The 16,040-nt window shown below is 35.9% G+C and overlaps 1 protein-coding gene across 1 annotated transcript in view; it reads right to left on the minus strand.

Moving 5' to 3' along the window:
• LOC105473302 (otogelin like) overlaps window positions 1–9,973 on the minus strand; it is a 166,418-nt gene extending 156,445 nt beyond the window's left edge. Inside the window, exons 1-5 of the mRNA XM_011727039.2 lie at window positions 9,957–9,973; window positions 9,180–9,277; window positions 7,798–7,837; window positions 6,684–6,732; window positions 1,169–1,235 (exon numbers count right to left, since the gene is read on the minus strand). Of these exons, the coding sequence (XP_011725341.2) occupies window positions 1,169–1,235; window positions 6,684–6,732; window positions 7,798–7,837; window positions 9,180–9,258 (235 nt within the window). The 5' untranslated portion in view covers window positions 9,259–9,277; window positions 9,957–9,973. The remainder of the gene's footprint in view (window positions 1–1,168; window positions 1,236–6,683; window positions 6,733–7,797; window positions 7,838–9,179; window positions 9,278–9,956) is intronic.
• Between the last annotated feature and the right edge of the window lie 6,067 nt (window positions 9,974–16,040).

Below are 16,040 nucleotides of genomic sequence, written 5' to 3' on the forward strand. Positions count from 1 at the left end.
CTGCTCTCCAGCCTGGGCGACAGAGCAAGACCGTCTCCAAAAAGAAAGAAAAAAGAAAAAAGAAAAAGAAACCTATGCTTAAATTTTGATGAAGCAGAAGCCAGTCACTACTGTCACCAAAAATATTATTTCTTTCATGGAAAGAAAAATTATAAAATTGTCCCAACAAATTATGTTAAAAAGAGGAAGCAAGTAACTGTGAACTCTAACCCTAATTTTACCCTCATCTCCTAAGTGAGTTTTAAAAATGCAAATGAATCAGTGAAAAAATTTCCTCTAATAAGGAGAGAATAAGAGGCAACTGGCAAAACTCAAGCAGGAAGAATTTAACACTTGAGGAGAAGAGAGAACATCTTAATTCCCAGAAGATAGTTATATAATTGATCATTTGACCACAGTTCTGCCAAAGGCAAGAATTTGAAAACCCGTATGATTCCTCTCCACCTTAAGATCCATTGATCTAAAATGTCTCTTTACTTTTAAAAATGCACAAATCTCCAAGTATATCTTAAGTGAGGAAAAAATATGCTGTTTTAACTTAGTCCATAAATACAGGTTAAAAAAAATGATGTTCTTCATAAACTTAAAAGCAGTTTTTTCCACTAGGAGCACATCTATATTTACCGTTTATCTTAGATCACAGTCTTGCATTTTTCTGATGAAGAGATGCTAAATATTTAGATAAACAAATGTATTGCCTTTAAAAATGTATTTACACTCCTGCTTATTCTCCTGAAAACAAGTATCAAATGAAAACTGGTGAGGATCATTGTTATTTTAAACACAACAATGATAATTTCTATTTCATAGTTACCACTCAAATTAAATTTCAAACTACCATCAGCATTCTTCTTAATGGAAATGGGGAACTGGTAACAAAAAATAGGGATCAAGTAATTGATTCACACAAAAAAACAGTTTCTGATATTCAGTGACATCTTCCCTGGTCATGCAGTTATCAGGTTTGTCTAAATGTTTGGCCCTGGTTATTCTCAGAAACAACTCAAATTTCTCTAAGAAGTGAACTTAAATTATTACTAGGTATTATTACCATCCTGACTCACTTTCCTTCATGTGGTTTATGGAAACAATGAATACTTGATTCAATATATCCCCCAAAGGGATTTTCTGAGAAAGCAAATATGAAAACCTAAGTATAAACACTGACCTTTTATTTTGCTCTCACCCCAATTAATAGCATCATGGAAAAAGTATCTCGGAGAAGTAGCTTCAAACTTTGAAAGAAAGAAATGAAAACGCAAGACAGTTAAATTATTTAATTCAAGCCAAACATGCAAACTGGTACATCTAGAAAATAACTACAAATGCAGAAGTGATAAAGTGCTGACTTTATACTTTCTGGGGTTATTGAGGCTTATCATCTCCATGAGGCAGAAAGGGTGCCTCTGAGGTTGTGGTGAGAACACCTCATTCAAGTCTTGGTTTTGCCTCTTACATGACTTTGACAAGTCATTTACTTCATCTGCTCTCTGTTCTGTTCTCACTTCCCATCCTCCCTCCCCTTCCCATCACCCACTCTTTCCCCTAGCCCCCAATCCCTCCACCTACCTCGCAACCTCATGAAAGAAGCCTGGTTGGAGTCTAACCTTTGGAATTATTGACTGCTTTGCCTGCAGAAATAGCAGTTCTCTGACACTTCCAGGTGCAGACAGGTTTGGAAAAAAAAAATGTGTAGGGCTGACAGACCTACAGACGGTGATGTCCTGCCTGCCTGCACACCAATTGGTAAAGAACACATCCACAGAAGTATCTGCTGTTTCGGTGCCAGTGTGTTACCTTCAGGCTCCAAAGAGCTGACTCACACTTTAAAGTTCATAGAACGTTTAAATATATCTTTTTATAGAGCCCAAGGTAGTTCAGAGTAGTGGTAAATAGCATGAATTTTGAATCAAACGGAGCTGGATTAGAATCCTGACTCCGTAATTACTTACCCTTAGGCAAGTTTCCTAACCTCTTAGTGCCTCTGTTTACTCATCTGTAAAAGGGGGACAATAATGGCACTTCCCTCGTTGCATAGTTAGGATAATGAATTAAAGCCATGTACGTAAATCTTACATACATAATGCCTCACACAGAAAATTAGCAATAAAGAGATTTATGTTAATCAATCTAAGCAATCCAGATGAAATTGTAAGGTTTTTAAAAGATCTATATGGCTTAGTAGCAAATAGTTGTGGCTTACTAAAACTAATTGATTGTGGATTATTATTCCAACTCCACAGCAGTTGAGTGTATGGGCTGGGGCAACATTCTTTCCAATAGCACTTATATTTCACCAGAATAAACACACTCAAAACTTGCCAAATAATTGTCAAATTAAGTAGTAGATGATATTAGAAAAACTGAAGAAGGGGGAAAGATAAGAAGGATGGGAAAATGAGCCATGTGACTTCAGGAACAAAGTTGTTTCTCAGCAGATTCTCGTCTCTCTTATGTTAAGTTTTATTCTGACATTTTCCATCTCAGTACTTTTTTCTTTAACAGGAAAATCTACCCAAGCTATATCTTTTTTTTTTTTTTTAAGAGATGGGTCTCGCTAAGTTTCCTGGGCTGGGCTTAACTCCTGGACTCAAGCGATCCTCCTGCCTCAGCCTCCTGAGTAGCTGAGACTGCAGGCGCGTGCCATCATGTCAGTCCATGTTATATAAAAGACACATTCTCTCACTCTTCGAAGATTTCTTTCTGAACTCTTTGCCCCACACAATGGTCTCAAGTTCACTGTCTCCTGTTCTCAATACTCCCAGGTTTTATCCTCACTGTTCAATCTCCCCTTTTTGTTCTTGCCTCTGCCTTCAAACTAAGTTAGACGCAACAACAGTCTATGACCTCGATTCCTTCAAGACAGCAAGTCTTATTCTCTCTTCAGCCACATTGCTTCTGGCTGCCTAAATCTGACACAGCCCCGGATATTACTGGACACCAAAATCTTCTTCCTTTGGATCCGAAATGATTTATGTCTATCCCTTTAATGGAAGCCAATCATCTCTGATACTCACTAAAAGTGTATAGTGACTTCTACTCTACCTCATAGGGCCTATCGCCTTGAACAAATTATTCAACCAGCTCAGCCTCAGTTTCCCAGTCTATAAAAGTACCTGCCTCACAGAATTGTAAGGATTCAGTGAAATGATGTGAATGACACACCAAGAATAGTGCCAGGCACATAATAAGGGTTGTAAACATGCAGGCCGGGTGCGGTGACTCACGCCTATAATCCCAGCACTTTGGGAGGCCGAGGTGGGTGGATCTCCTGAGGTCAGGAGTTCGAGATCAGCCTGACCAACATGGTGAAACCCCATCTCTACTAAAAATACAGAAAATTAGCCAGCGTTGGTGTTGTGTGCCTGTAATCCCAGTACTCAGGAGGCTAAGGCAGGAGAATAGCTTGAACCCAGGAGGCGGAGGTTGCAGTGAGCCGAGATCAGGCCATTGCACTCCAGCCTGGGCAAGAAGAGTGAAACTTTGTCTCAAAAAAAAAGGAAAAGAGTTGTAAACATGCTACCTGTTTTTACTATTAGGCAAAAACTGAAAACACTGGATAACACTAGAGGAAGATAAAAGTATATAATTTGTTTTTCGCTCTATATCCTTTAACCTAACTCAATCCACATCTTGTTTATGGAAATTAGAATGACTCCCTAGCACACCACCTTTCTGGCTACAACAATATCCTATTTATCCAGCATCCCATACATCATAATACATTTCACCAAGGCTAATGTGTGACATGCAGATTTTGTTTATTTATTGACATATTTGAAGTCAGAATGGCATCTTACATTTATAATTGGAGCATATTTATTTTTTATGTCATATAAATAATGGCAAATGATTGAGGTTGTCTTGGATTCAATGAACCAGTTGCACAGAAATGACTTCTTCATCAGACTACCTCCATAACAGATGGAGTTTCTAGGTAACAGGCACTGCTATTCTTGTTTCTATCTCTAGCACTGTCCTTGGTATGTCATCAACAAATACCAACTGAAAAATGAGACATGGTTCAAATGGGAATCTGTCTCCCAAGGGTGTTTAGAGCCAAGACTCCCTCAGACTTTGTTGATGCCTCTCCTCACATCCTCTCAGCCCACCTCTGAATTCACCTTGGAATTCATCTGGATTTCTGTGTACGCTGAAAGCCTCCAACTTCAGCACTAGGTTCTTTCTGCCTTTGCCTGACGGCAGAGTCCAAGCAGAAAAGACTATAGAAAGTGCCTTCCTGGAGATTTTAGGCTCTCCAGAGGCTTCCCTCAAGCTAGAAATTTTTCTAGGACACATTCTACATGGTTCAGAAGTCTCCAATAAGACTGAGTTCCAGCTGCCTACAGCAGAAAGCCCCTCATTAATACACCCCATATTTTATTTTCTCCCTTCTTCACATCATTTTCCTTTCTCCTTTATTTGTACACTTCCAAATAAATGACCTGTACCTAAGTCTATGTCTTAGGGCTTGCTTTCAGGAAAGGAATTTTTGGAATGTAATGCAAATGCAAAAAAGTCCCAGGCAGTAGGTGCATGTATTCACATGACTGATAAAAGAGGACAACCCATCCTTCCTCCTTCCTGATTACACCTCCGCAGGACGGAGAGAAGCCCAGGGAAATACAGTCTTTAGATGGGAAATCATTGCAGCGCACAAATACACTATTTACAGAAGTCTGCGTCTACCCTTTCTTGCTCACCTCATTGCCAACATATTTCTGAGTCATTATTGCACACTTATCTACCTATTGATGCTCTGTTTTCCTAGAGCAGAAGAGTGAATCTATGGATAAGAATGGCCTTGTAACACATGAAATTCCAATTCTAAACAGTGCAGTGCAAGATTATGACCTCATTGCCCGCTGTTGAAACCTCTTCTTTTAAAAATTGTTCTGAAAATAAATGATTTTGACACGTTTTCTAGCCTTAGGAAATAGAAGTACAAGTCTCCTGCTGTTCATTCTTGCTAAAAGGGAGTAAAGTATACAAATCCTGAAAACATCTAAATGGACAACAGTATAACCCCAATTTGACACTTAAGTATATCAGTACACAAAACACTTTTTAAGAAAAATAAAAATATGTTTCCATTCCATAGACAATCCTTTGCCTATTCTGGTATGAGAGGCGCTCCAACCAGAGTGGTTCCACCTTGAATAGGGGCTGGGTAAAATGAGTCTGAGATCTGCTGGGCTGCATTCCCAAGAGGTTAGGCATTCTTCGTCACAGGATGAGATAAGAGGTCAGCAAGGACTAGTATCACGAGATACAGGTCATAAAGACCCTGCAGTAAAGAAGCCGGCCCAATCCTGCCAAAACCAAGATGGCAATGAAAGTAACCTCTGGTTGTCCTCACTGCTCATTATACTCTAGTTATAATGCATTAACATGCTAAAAGACACTCCCACCAATGCTATGACAGTTTACGAATGCCCTGGCAACATCCAGAAGTTACCCTATATAGTCTAAAAGGAAGAGGAACTCTTATTTCCGGGAAATTCCTGTCCCTTTCCTGGAAAAGTCATGAATAATTCATCTCTTGTTTGGCATATGATTAAGAAATAACTACAAGTATACTCAGTCAAGCAGCTTATGCTGCTGCTCTGCCTATGGAGTAGCCATTCTTTTATTCCTTTACCTTCTTAATAAACCTGCGTTCACTTTACTCTGTGGACTTGCCCCAAATTCTTTCTTGCATGAGAACGAAGAACCCTCTCTTGGGATCTGGGTCAGGACCCCTTTCCAGTAACACTGGTACAAAAAAAAAAAGGTCTCTACTCTTGATAAGAATAAATCAGTTCTGTCTTCTAACCAGACACAACAGCATATCAGATCTGTCTTCTATTTAACTACTAATTCTCTTCAATTAACACTATAAAATACACAAATTCAGACATCTATCACAAAATGCTAACAAAAACTATTTGCAATTCAACCTTTAACAAAGACTTCCTTGAATATTTAAGCTGCTTGCTATGTAAATACTCAAATCATATTCCTTTTCAAAGAAATGCCTTTGCTAAGTTAGGATTCTGTATTTTACCATCCATCTTTTATAGAGAAATATTTTTAAGCCCATCCATTTGAGCATTCCAACCAGTTTGAAGAAATTGCAATTATCCAATATCCTTCATATGAAGGCAACCAAGCAAGAAGATCTCCTCAAATGCAGTGCTACACTGCCCCTCCAAAAAAAAGTTACCTATTCAGAGATACCCACAATTTAGATTTATCAGACATTATAAAAACTTTCTGTCAGGACATCAGGATGTATCTGATGCCCTTTTGCAGTATTTAATTCATATTATTTACACCTTTTTCGGCCCCTTTTTCCATGTACATTATACTGTTGTCATTGTCCTGATATTGTGCTTAATTTTTAAACTACTTCTAATTTTCTGGCAAGTACATGGGATTAAATGCCTCAAGTCTATTAGTAGGTAACTGAGCTGAATAGCAAAAAGAAATGTATTTTATTCCAAACAAGTCGATGTGACCTGAGCATGAATTTGATGGTCGTAGAAAAGCAATAGAGGTTACTTTGCTTCTTCCTCCTCCTTCCTATCTTGTTCTTAGCATTTTATTCCCCTCCACAAAGGTCTCATTGTTGAAGTGACAGCAGAGTCCAACACAGAATGGATTATTTCTCTGCCTCTCTCTCCACCTGAAGCATAACCTACCTGTGCTGCTAAAAGAGCTCTTTTCTGTCGATTTTCATTAAACCCGTTTCTGGAAGAAAACAAAAAGAACTTGTATAGTCAAAGGCCCCTAGGCAACCTGAACAAGCCTTTCCCGAGAGAGCTGGTGTTTTCCTCCTGATTTCCATCACTTTATCAAAGAGGTCTTTCTTGGTTTAACATTTAAAAGGTCCTCCCTCCCCTTTCTGGAAGGGTTAGATTTGGGTGGTGGTGCTGTCTCATTTTACAAAATTCAGGAGTGTCCCCAAATTTCTCCAGTCTTTGATGTAAACTGACTTTTAGGAAGGAACTTTGAGATAGAAAAATAAACAAAAGAGTGTAACATTGTAGCACCAACCCTTGCAATACTTTCTCCACATGATTTTGCAAATCTAGTGAGGTCAGTATTTGTACCTTCCCTTTTTTCAAACATAGTACTTAATTCTCTCCTGTGCTATGTCATAAAGGGCAAGTTAACATTAATGTAAGTAAGAACATCAAATTGTAATTTATCAAAATCAAATGGCTAATAATTCACTAAAGTATATATTTGCTTTATAATGTTTTCTGTTTTTGTGTTATATTTATCAATAAACATTTTATTTTAAAAAAATCAAATGGTGAATAGAATTCTGCTTTTTATTAAGCGGATCAGTTTAGTACAAAAAATGATTTTCATTATTTACTGCTAAAACAATTGTTTATTTTTATCATTAAAAACTGTGTGACTCTGCTAAAAACGAACATAATACATTTGTTATCAATAATGTATATTAATAATAATGTAAAGGATAATAGTATGGAATATAACTTTTTATTACAAACCTTTGAAATGAAAGTAATATCTTTTTAGTACCAACAGCCACCAAAGACTCCCCTCATAATTAAAATGAAAACAAATACTTTGTAATTAAAAGGAAAGGAAGTATTTTCATAAATAAAGAAATGAATGCTAGATCATTTTTAATCTGTAGAAATGTTTTTTAAAGTATATTTCACGCTTTTTTGTAAAACATTTCACTTATTTTTTTCAAAAGCAGATCTAGTTGCCTGCTGAGATTTGCTTATTACCATTAACTTTATGTTTTAGAGGACACAAAGAACAAGAAATACTCACTTTGATGTTCCCATCAATATAGATGATGCACAGATATATTCTGCCAGAGACAAATATGTAAGAATGAAAAAAAATTATCCAAATATGTTGGCTACATGTTCTAGTTGTTTAAAAGAACATTTTAACCTAAATTCTAAAATTCTGATCGAAGTTTGCTGTTATTTTTGCATTTTTTAGAGGGATTTGACCAGCAAATTTCTTGTGAGACACTGAATGACTGATAAGCTAAAAAGAATGGGCAGTATACATGGATTTACACAGGCACACCATGCAACTGAACAGGCTCTAGTCTTGGAATCAGAGATCCAAGTTTTAGTTCTAGTGCTACCACTTAGTACATGCCAAGCTTAAACAAAATACCAAGCACACCATAAAATGATGGTGTTGGACAAGTTATCTGTAAAGTCTCCTCAGCTCTCAAGATTCTGTGACGTCGTTCTCCTTGGGGTTTCAGTTACAACTGGAACTGGAAAATAGCACCTTTGACCTCTGTAGTCTTTTGTACTTAAGCAATTTCTCCAATTTCGTCTACAAGCTCCAAAGCATACAGACCTTTACAGGGATTAAAAATCAACAACTGAAAATAAATAAATCCTTTCCCCATTTTGTTAGGTATGATACAGTGCTTATCTATTAAAAATATATAATATGTATTTCATGAATTTAAAATACTCCAAGAAAAAATGTGTAACAGCGTAAAACTAGTTCCACAAAATGCTGATAGTTATGGAACCTGGGTGAGGGCACATGAAGGTGTGTTATTTCATTTAAATTTTGTGTATGTCTATAAGCTTTCCATAACAAAAAAAAAATCAAATAGCAAGAAAATTTATTAATAAAATTACTATAAAAATAATTAAAATCAATTTTTAGCCCCAGATGTTAGTCATTCTTAAAACATTTTTTTACTATTCTTTGGGTTGATGGCATGAAGAAAGTTTAAGTCCTCAATTGCTCTTAGTTTATTATAAAATTTCAAATGTTTAAATTGCAAATAGACAATTATTTTAAATCATAATTTAGAAGAAAAAAGTTAGAATCAGAGCTTCTTCTAATACAATTGCATATCATGATAAAAGCGTGATTTTTAACCAGTCATTTTGAAAAGATTCAAGAAATGAAAACTAAAAGGTTCTAATACAATTGCATATCATAATAAAAGCATGATTTTTAACTAGCCATTTTGCAAAGACAAAAAATGAAAACTAAAAGGTCCAAATTATTTACATTATTAAGAATTTTTTAAAAGGTGATCTGAGTATCACTTAGTACAATTCATTCTAATGACTTCAAAGTGCTTTATAAGGGAAAACTATTTGTATAAATTGTAAGAGAAACAAAAATACAATAAATTAACATAAACATTTAATCTGAGTTCTTACCTTGTAATGAAAACAGCAGTACATGAAGCAAGAATATACTCCAAGGTATCATTAAATTGAGTTTTCTTACAATGTTCATTTCAGTGTAGCCTTTCTCCCTGAAATGTAACCAAATAGATGGTCTTTATTATGATGGCATCTTAGAAGTATGCATAGTTGTAATGTACTCAAATTCTAATAAATATAGCTATGTAATAAAGTAATTCAAAAAGGAATTCCAAGCTTTCCAACTACATACAGCATCTGAAGCTTTAGAACTTGCAGACAACCCTTTGGCTGAGTCTCTCATTAGTGATGCATGGCAGCTTCTTACCTGAGCCCGTATTAGTTACACCCACACCTGCACATCATAGGCCTTTTTAGCCTATATCAACCTTTTTACCTTCTCAAGACAGCAGCATTAAAATAAAAAGAAACACCTCTTGAAATCTCCGGAAGCCGTAAGAGATAACCATTATTCCTAATTGTTGATCTAATTGCATTTTATAATTGTATTCATAAAATAATTACTGTCCTTTGAAAAAGGGTGAAATAAAACCCTGTCCATCTTTCCTAGAATGTCTACATGTTCTTTAAGAATTAAAAGTCTGCTTTAGGAATTAAAAAGTACACTAAAACTACATGCATATATTTTCAAGTCCCATTACAGTATAGTTTAAGTTGACATGATCATGGGCCCACAGATATTTCTGTTAAACATTCTGCAACAAAAGTAGCAATTTTTTAAAAAACATAATATTCTATACTTGACTTTAAAAAGAAAATAAAGTAACTCACCAGCCCTGAAAACCTTCCCTTCACACCCTGTTTTTCCATCCTCTGTGACAAATATCCAATTAAACAACAGACTTATTATTTCAGCACTAGGAGCTCTCTTCTTCAACAGGGACTGACTGCTTACATTGGCATGAGAAAAGAGCTCTAATATGTCATAACGAACTTTATAGATCTGAGCTCCACACATTAGTGAAAACCATTCTTATATAGCGGGTGCACATTTCTACAGCAGATCCCATGAGTTAACTGCACTATTATCAAAGTCATTTAACAGACAGGTGTGCAGTAGTAAGGAATGTCTAACCACACAGAAGTACTTTATGAAACAAAAAGGCACAGCAGTTGTTAACATCCTGTTGTGCCCAGACAATTCTCCTGCAATGACTTCTGAGTCTTTTCTATTAAGTATTCTTGATATCCTAACTAATGTTACATGGTCCAATGTTCATTATACAAACAGTTTCCTGTTTGTGTTCCAAATCCGATAATCATTTACTCTTGCTCTAGATGACCTTAATGCCTTTTCATTGCTGAAATAATAGCTAATTCCATGAGCCAACAGATGTTTGTCTATAAAGGAAAAAGTTTAAGCATGAAAATACAAACAAATTTCACTAAAATTATAAAGTAGCTATGTGCCTGTCCCCCCTCCAGCACACACACACGTACACACACATTCACAGTCATTTTGAATTTTTAATTAATAGGTTTAATTAATTGAAGTACAGTATGTATTTAATATTATTTATTGAAAGGTTACTAGTCTATTACTCTTGAACTAATTAGACAATCATATAAGTCTAACATAATTAACTTATGTATAGTTACATTCTAAATATTAGTCCAAAATATATATTTACTCAACCACAAGCAAAAGTATAAAATATTTTAGATTCTTGAGAATATGTGACTATAAAGTAAATTAAAAGGCTAAGATTGAAATCTGTTTAGAAGACAATACTTTTCCCCAACAAAATATTTTTAATTAAGGGAATTAATTTTGTTTATGCAGAATGTTTATTGACTCTGAAAAGAGCTGAAATGTACATAACCAATATGCATTACTAAGTCTGCTCCTTATTTTACAATAGTTTCTCTTGTCTTCACAGTTTCCCATATAACTTAACCTACAATACGAAAAATCTATAAATCAACTTCAGGATTATTTTTCCTATCTACTAACTGTTTGACTTTTTTGCTTGACTTAAAAATTTCCAAAACTCAGGGCTGGGTGTGGTGGCTCAGGCCTGTAATCTCAGCACTTTGGGAGGCCAAGGGAGGCGGATCACCTGAGGTCAGGAGTTTTGAGACCAGCCTGACCAACATGGAGAAACCCCGTCTCTACTAAAAACACAAAACAAAATAACCGGGAGTGGTGGTGCATGCCTGCAATCCCAGCTACTTGGGAGGCTGAGGCAGGAGAATCGTTTGAACCCAGGAGGCAGAGCTAATGGTGAGCAGAGATCACGCCACTGCACTCCAGCCTGGGCAACAAGAATGAAACTCCATCTCAAAGAAAGAAAGAAAAAAAAAATCCAAAAATAACAGCCATATGGAAAAATCTCAAGCATAAACCAAAGTTAAATTTTATAGTTCAATAAAATAAACATTTTTATAATAATTATAGCTATTTCTAACACTATTAGAACTTAGTAAAAAAGGGTATTAGGCAGCAATGTTAAGTCATGTGAAAATTATGTGCTTCTGATACAAACTTTGGTATTTTTATGTACTTAATTAACATGTAGTAACTCTGAACTTTTCATCTCAAGTTTTATATAGTACTTTAAAGTTGTTATTCGAAAGCATCACAGTCATTTTCACTGAATAAAGTTGACAAGTGCAAGCCTGTATTACTTGATGTTTTTGTGACTATTTTTCTGTTTTGAACTATACGTATTTAAAAACTGTTAAGTTGTTTTGTCTGGTAGAATTTGGCTGGGCACAGTGGCTCACGCCTGTAGTCCCAGCACTTTGGGAGGCTGCACTTCAGTTCAGAAGTTTGAGATTAGCCTGGACAACATGATGAAACTCTGCCTCTACAAAAAAAAAAAAAAAAAAAAAAAACACCCAAAACAATTAGCTAGGCATGGTAGCATGCTCCTGTAGTCCCAGCTACTATGGAGGCTGAGGTGGAAGGATCATTTGAGCCCAGGAGGTCGAGGTTGCAGGGAACTGAGGTCACACCACTACACTCCAGCCTGGCAACAGAGCAAGACCGTGTCTCAAAAAATAAAGAAAGAAAAAATAGTAGAATTTGTAAGAGGAAGCTTCAGGGTTGCTATTATTTTATACATAGAGCTTTGGTGTATGTCTTCTCTCTGCTCCTCTTCCATCCAGGCTCATAGTAGGAAAAAATGTTAGAAAAGGAGAATGAACAATGGCAAAGAGAACAGTAACAAAAATCCCAAGTCCTTTTTCAACTAACTACATTATGAACTCGATACATGAAATGGTAGCCTGCGTGAAAATAAGCAAAATAGACTTCCTTAAATAGCTACAATAGATGCGAGTTTAGATAAAAGATTAGACTCAGAGCCACAAAAAATGCAATTTATGACTGTTGCTACATGTAATTATTACTGTCAAAACATAATTGACAGCTTTTATATTTCATTCCACCCTGACAAAGGAACTTTGGCAAAAAGTAAGTCAGCCACCAGCTTGTGAAGTGATATTAAGTTCATAAGAAGTCTGAGACAACTACATAATGCAAGCAATAAACAGTTCCCTTTCTGCTACAAAAGCACTGCTCATTTTCCCACATGGAATATGATCTTTAGAAAGTTGACACCTGACAGCCTATTGGCCTCAACCCAACACATTAAAACAACTGTCAAGAATGGGAAAATTTTTATCGAATAGTAGGTATGTCAATGATAATAACAGGTCTATTTGTAATGAAGCTCATCATCTTTGAAGAAAGTTAACTTGTTTGGTGATTTATACAACACTCATTTTTCATCAACTGACAACAAATTTCAAGTAGATAACCTTTGACTCCCTTAATATCACATTCTGCTAGTGAAATGCAAATACTCTTTACTTGTGTTACTAAACCTAACACATTTCAAGTTCGTAGATTTTATCCAGAATTTATGTTATCATTGAGCCAGCAAATAGAATCCTATATCTTTAAGATGATGTTTGCCCCTCTGAATGTAACTGTCTTATTGCAAGATGGTTTGTAGTATTCTATTTATGCTTTCTGGATGTGCATTGCTTGGCAATTTCTGGGATGTTTCATATAATTTTAGAAGTGGCATCTATCTTACCTTTTCTGAATAAGGATATGATTATATTTCATAAACAGTATCTGTGTTGGTCATGATTTCAATTTAACACTCATCCCCAGAAATTAATGTGTTATGTTTTATAGTGATATTTGTTTTTCAACTTGCTGTGATGCCATTGATTTGCAATATCTAAGTGATACCTTGAAAGAAGTAATGTTTCTCCAACTAAATTTTATCTTGTCAACATTTTAGCATCAAGTTCAGTTTCTGCAGCTGTCTTCATTCTCTGAACTACTATAACACATTGCACTTGTACCACATAGTGAAAATATTAATGTAAGGCACTATTTTATGCCATAAAGTTGGTTTCTCATGCTCTGAATTCCTTTATATCTTCAATAATTTTTATGTACTCATTTTAGAGTTGTTGAGAAAGAATGTTATTTCAGTTTTTTAGTGGCAGTAGGGGTGGTTCTAATCTTGTTGTTTGTTGTTTGTTTCTCTCACTTAGGATAGATGACTTCATGGATTTTGTAATTTTGAATTTGGGGTCCATGTCTGGCAGGGCATTTTCTATGGGAATCCTTTACCACCAAAGTTGAGGATATTGCCCTCCAAAAAAGATTTTGTACCAACTTCTGTCAAGTGCTCCAGGGAGTTTCACGTTAATTTCTTAGCTTAAGGGTTCACAGACCACAGAGTATAAATTCAAATCCCAAACATAAAGTGAAGGAAAACCAAGTCCAGTTTCTGTTTTGTTTTTGGTCTCTGGTAATATTCCTTACATCCTAGTGAACTCACTCAACCATTTACATGGTTGACTATTTTGTTAAATTCAGTACTTCCAAGTACTTTATACTTAGAAGATTTTTATATCATGTAATCTGCCATATTATTAAAACTAAACCACCAAGCATCAAAAATTACATGATTTTATTTTCTAGGTTACTTTATATATTTTCTTTCTTACTTTTTCAACTTAATTACAACTTACTTAGCTTACTTACAAACAAAAGTTCTTCAAATTAAGTAACTGTAAATTTGTAAAGAAAGCATGCTATACTTGGATCCAATTGTTTAAATTATAAAACAAAACCTGTCAAATCCCAAAATGTCATGATTGGATTACTTTATACAACAGCAAGTTTCCAAATCAGACCCCTGGCAATCTGGTCTATGACAAGAGCCACTGGAGTGTCAAACGTTAGCCCGTCATCTTCTGCTTCCCCTATATTGGCAAGATTGATATGGTAAACTGCCTTTGGAGATATGGCATTACTATGATATTTGACACAGCACAAATCAGTATGAAAACATAACTTAGAAAGAACTATGCCCTTCATTGAGATTTGAGAGTCAAAAAAATCTTGATCAGCCCATAAAAAGGCTTCCCCTTTATCTTGACATGACCACCTCTTCCCCCAGCCTGAATTAGAGTCTTACTGAGTTACATGCAAAATTGTTATCATTATCTACCAAAAGCTGCAGTGAAAATACACTAGTTCCTTTGGAAGGTTTTCTTCAGTCTTCTCTTCTAACAAGATAAGCTTATCAGCTTTACTGAGAATACAGAGGTGGTTCTTAAACTTTGGTGTGTGCAAGAATTCCCTAGTGAACCTATTAGAAGCACAGATTCCCAAACCATCCTTCATGGCGTCTCATATTTTCTCATCAAGTCTAAGGGGATTAGGCATCTGCATTATAATAAAGAGAGAATCTAGCTTTGAGAAAATTAAATACTAGTTCATTCTAGTAAGAAAAAGAAGTCCAGGCAAATTACAAATGTGAGAGTGCTGACAGATTCCACTGGAGGGGAAAGAAACAGAGGATGGAAAAATGAAGTAGACGGAAGTAGACGTGTTACTTAATTTTCGTATTCTTACCTCACTCTTTATGCAAAGAAACTCCTCCCACTCACAGCCTCTGTTCCATTGGCAGCACATCTTTATGATCCTCACTATGAATAATGGAATAATGGTGCTCCTCTCCACCCCCTCAACAAAGATGTCTGTGTCTTAATTCCCAGAACCTGTGAATTTTACTTAACATAACAAAACAGCCTTTGCAGCCCATGATTAAGGATCTCGAGATGGGGAGATTATCCTGGATTATAAGTGAGGGCCAAATATAATCACAAGGGTCCTTATAAGTGAAAAAAAAATTTTTGAAGATGGAAAAAACAATCAGAAATGAAGCACACAGCTTCTAGAAACTAGAAAAGGCAAAAAATGGATTCTCCACTACAGCTTCCAGACAAATACAGTCCTGCCGACCTCTTGATGTTAGCCCAGTGTCCTATTTCAGCCTTCTGATATCCAGATCTATAAGATAAATGTCCATTGCTTTAAGCTACTAAATTTGTGGTAATTTGTTATAGCAGCAATAGAAAATGAATGCATTCACACTCTGGCCACCAGCAATAGTCACTTGATGCTAAGCAATATAACATATTGGTAGTCCTAACACTGATCTGATTCCCGTTCTCAGGTATTGAAATGTAAATCACAGGGAAAAGGCCATATGTTGACACAAGCTTGTGGGCCCTGGAGCTTTGTGGTCCAGCAGAAGTGGAGATGGCAACTATTTTTTAGTCATGTGCATGCTATTAAATAACCAAAACAAGAGCTATTCTGCAGAAAGAAGTATGAGAATGGAGCAGATGTTCAGAAGGAAGCAAAGATACAAGCGGTGGTTTCCATGACTACATCTATCCAGTAACTCTTGGTTCTGTTTCTCTGGAGAACCCTGACCAATAACATGGCCTTCTGCTGAGGGGTACTATGAATTAGATGGGGTTCTACTACTCCAAGGTCCCCAAATCATCCATTTAGATATAGGAAAAAATTGA

This window comes from Macaca nemestrina, chromosome 10 (assembly GCF_043159975.1).
Source record: "Macaca nemestrina isolate mMacNem1 chromosome 10, mMacNem.hap1, whole genome shotgun sequence".
NCBI classification, from domain to species: Eukaryota; Metazoa; Chordata; class Mammalia; order Primates; family Cercopithecidae; genus Macaca; species Macaca nemestrina.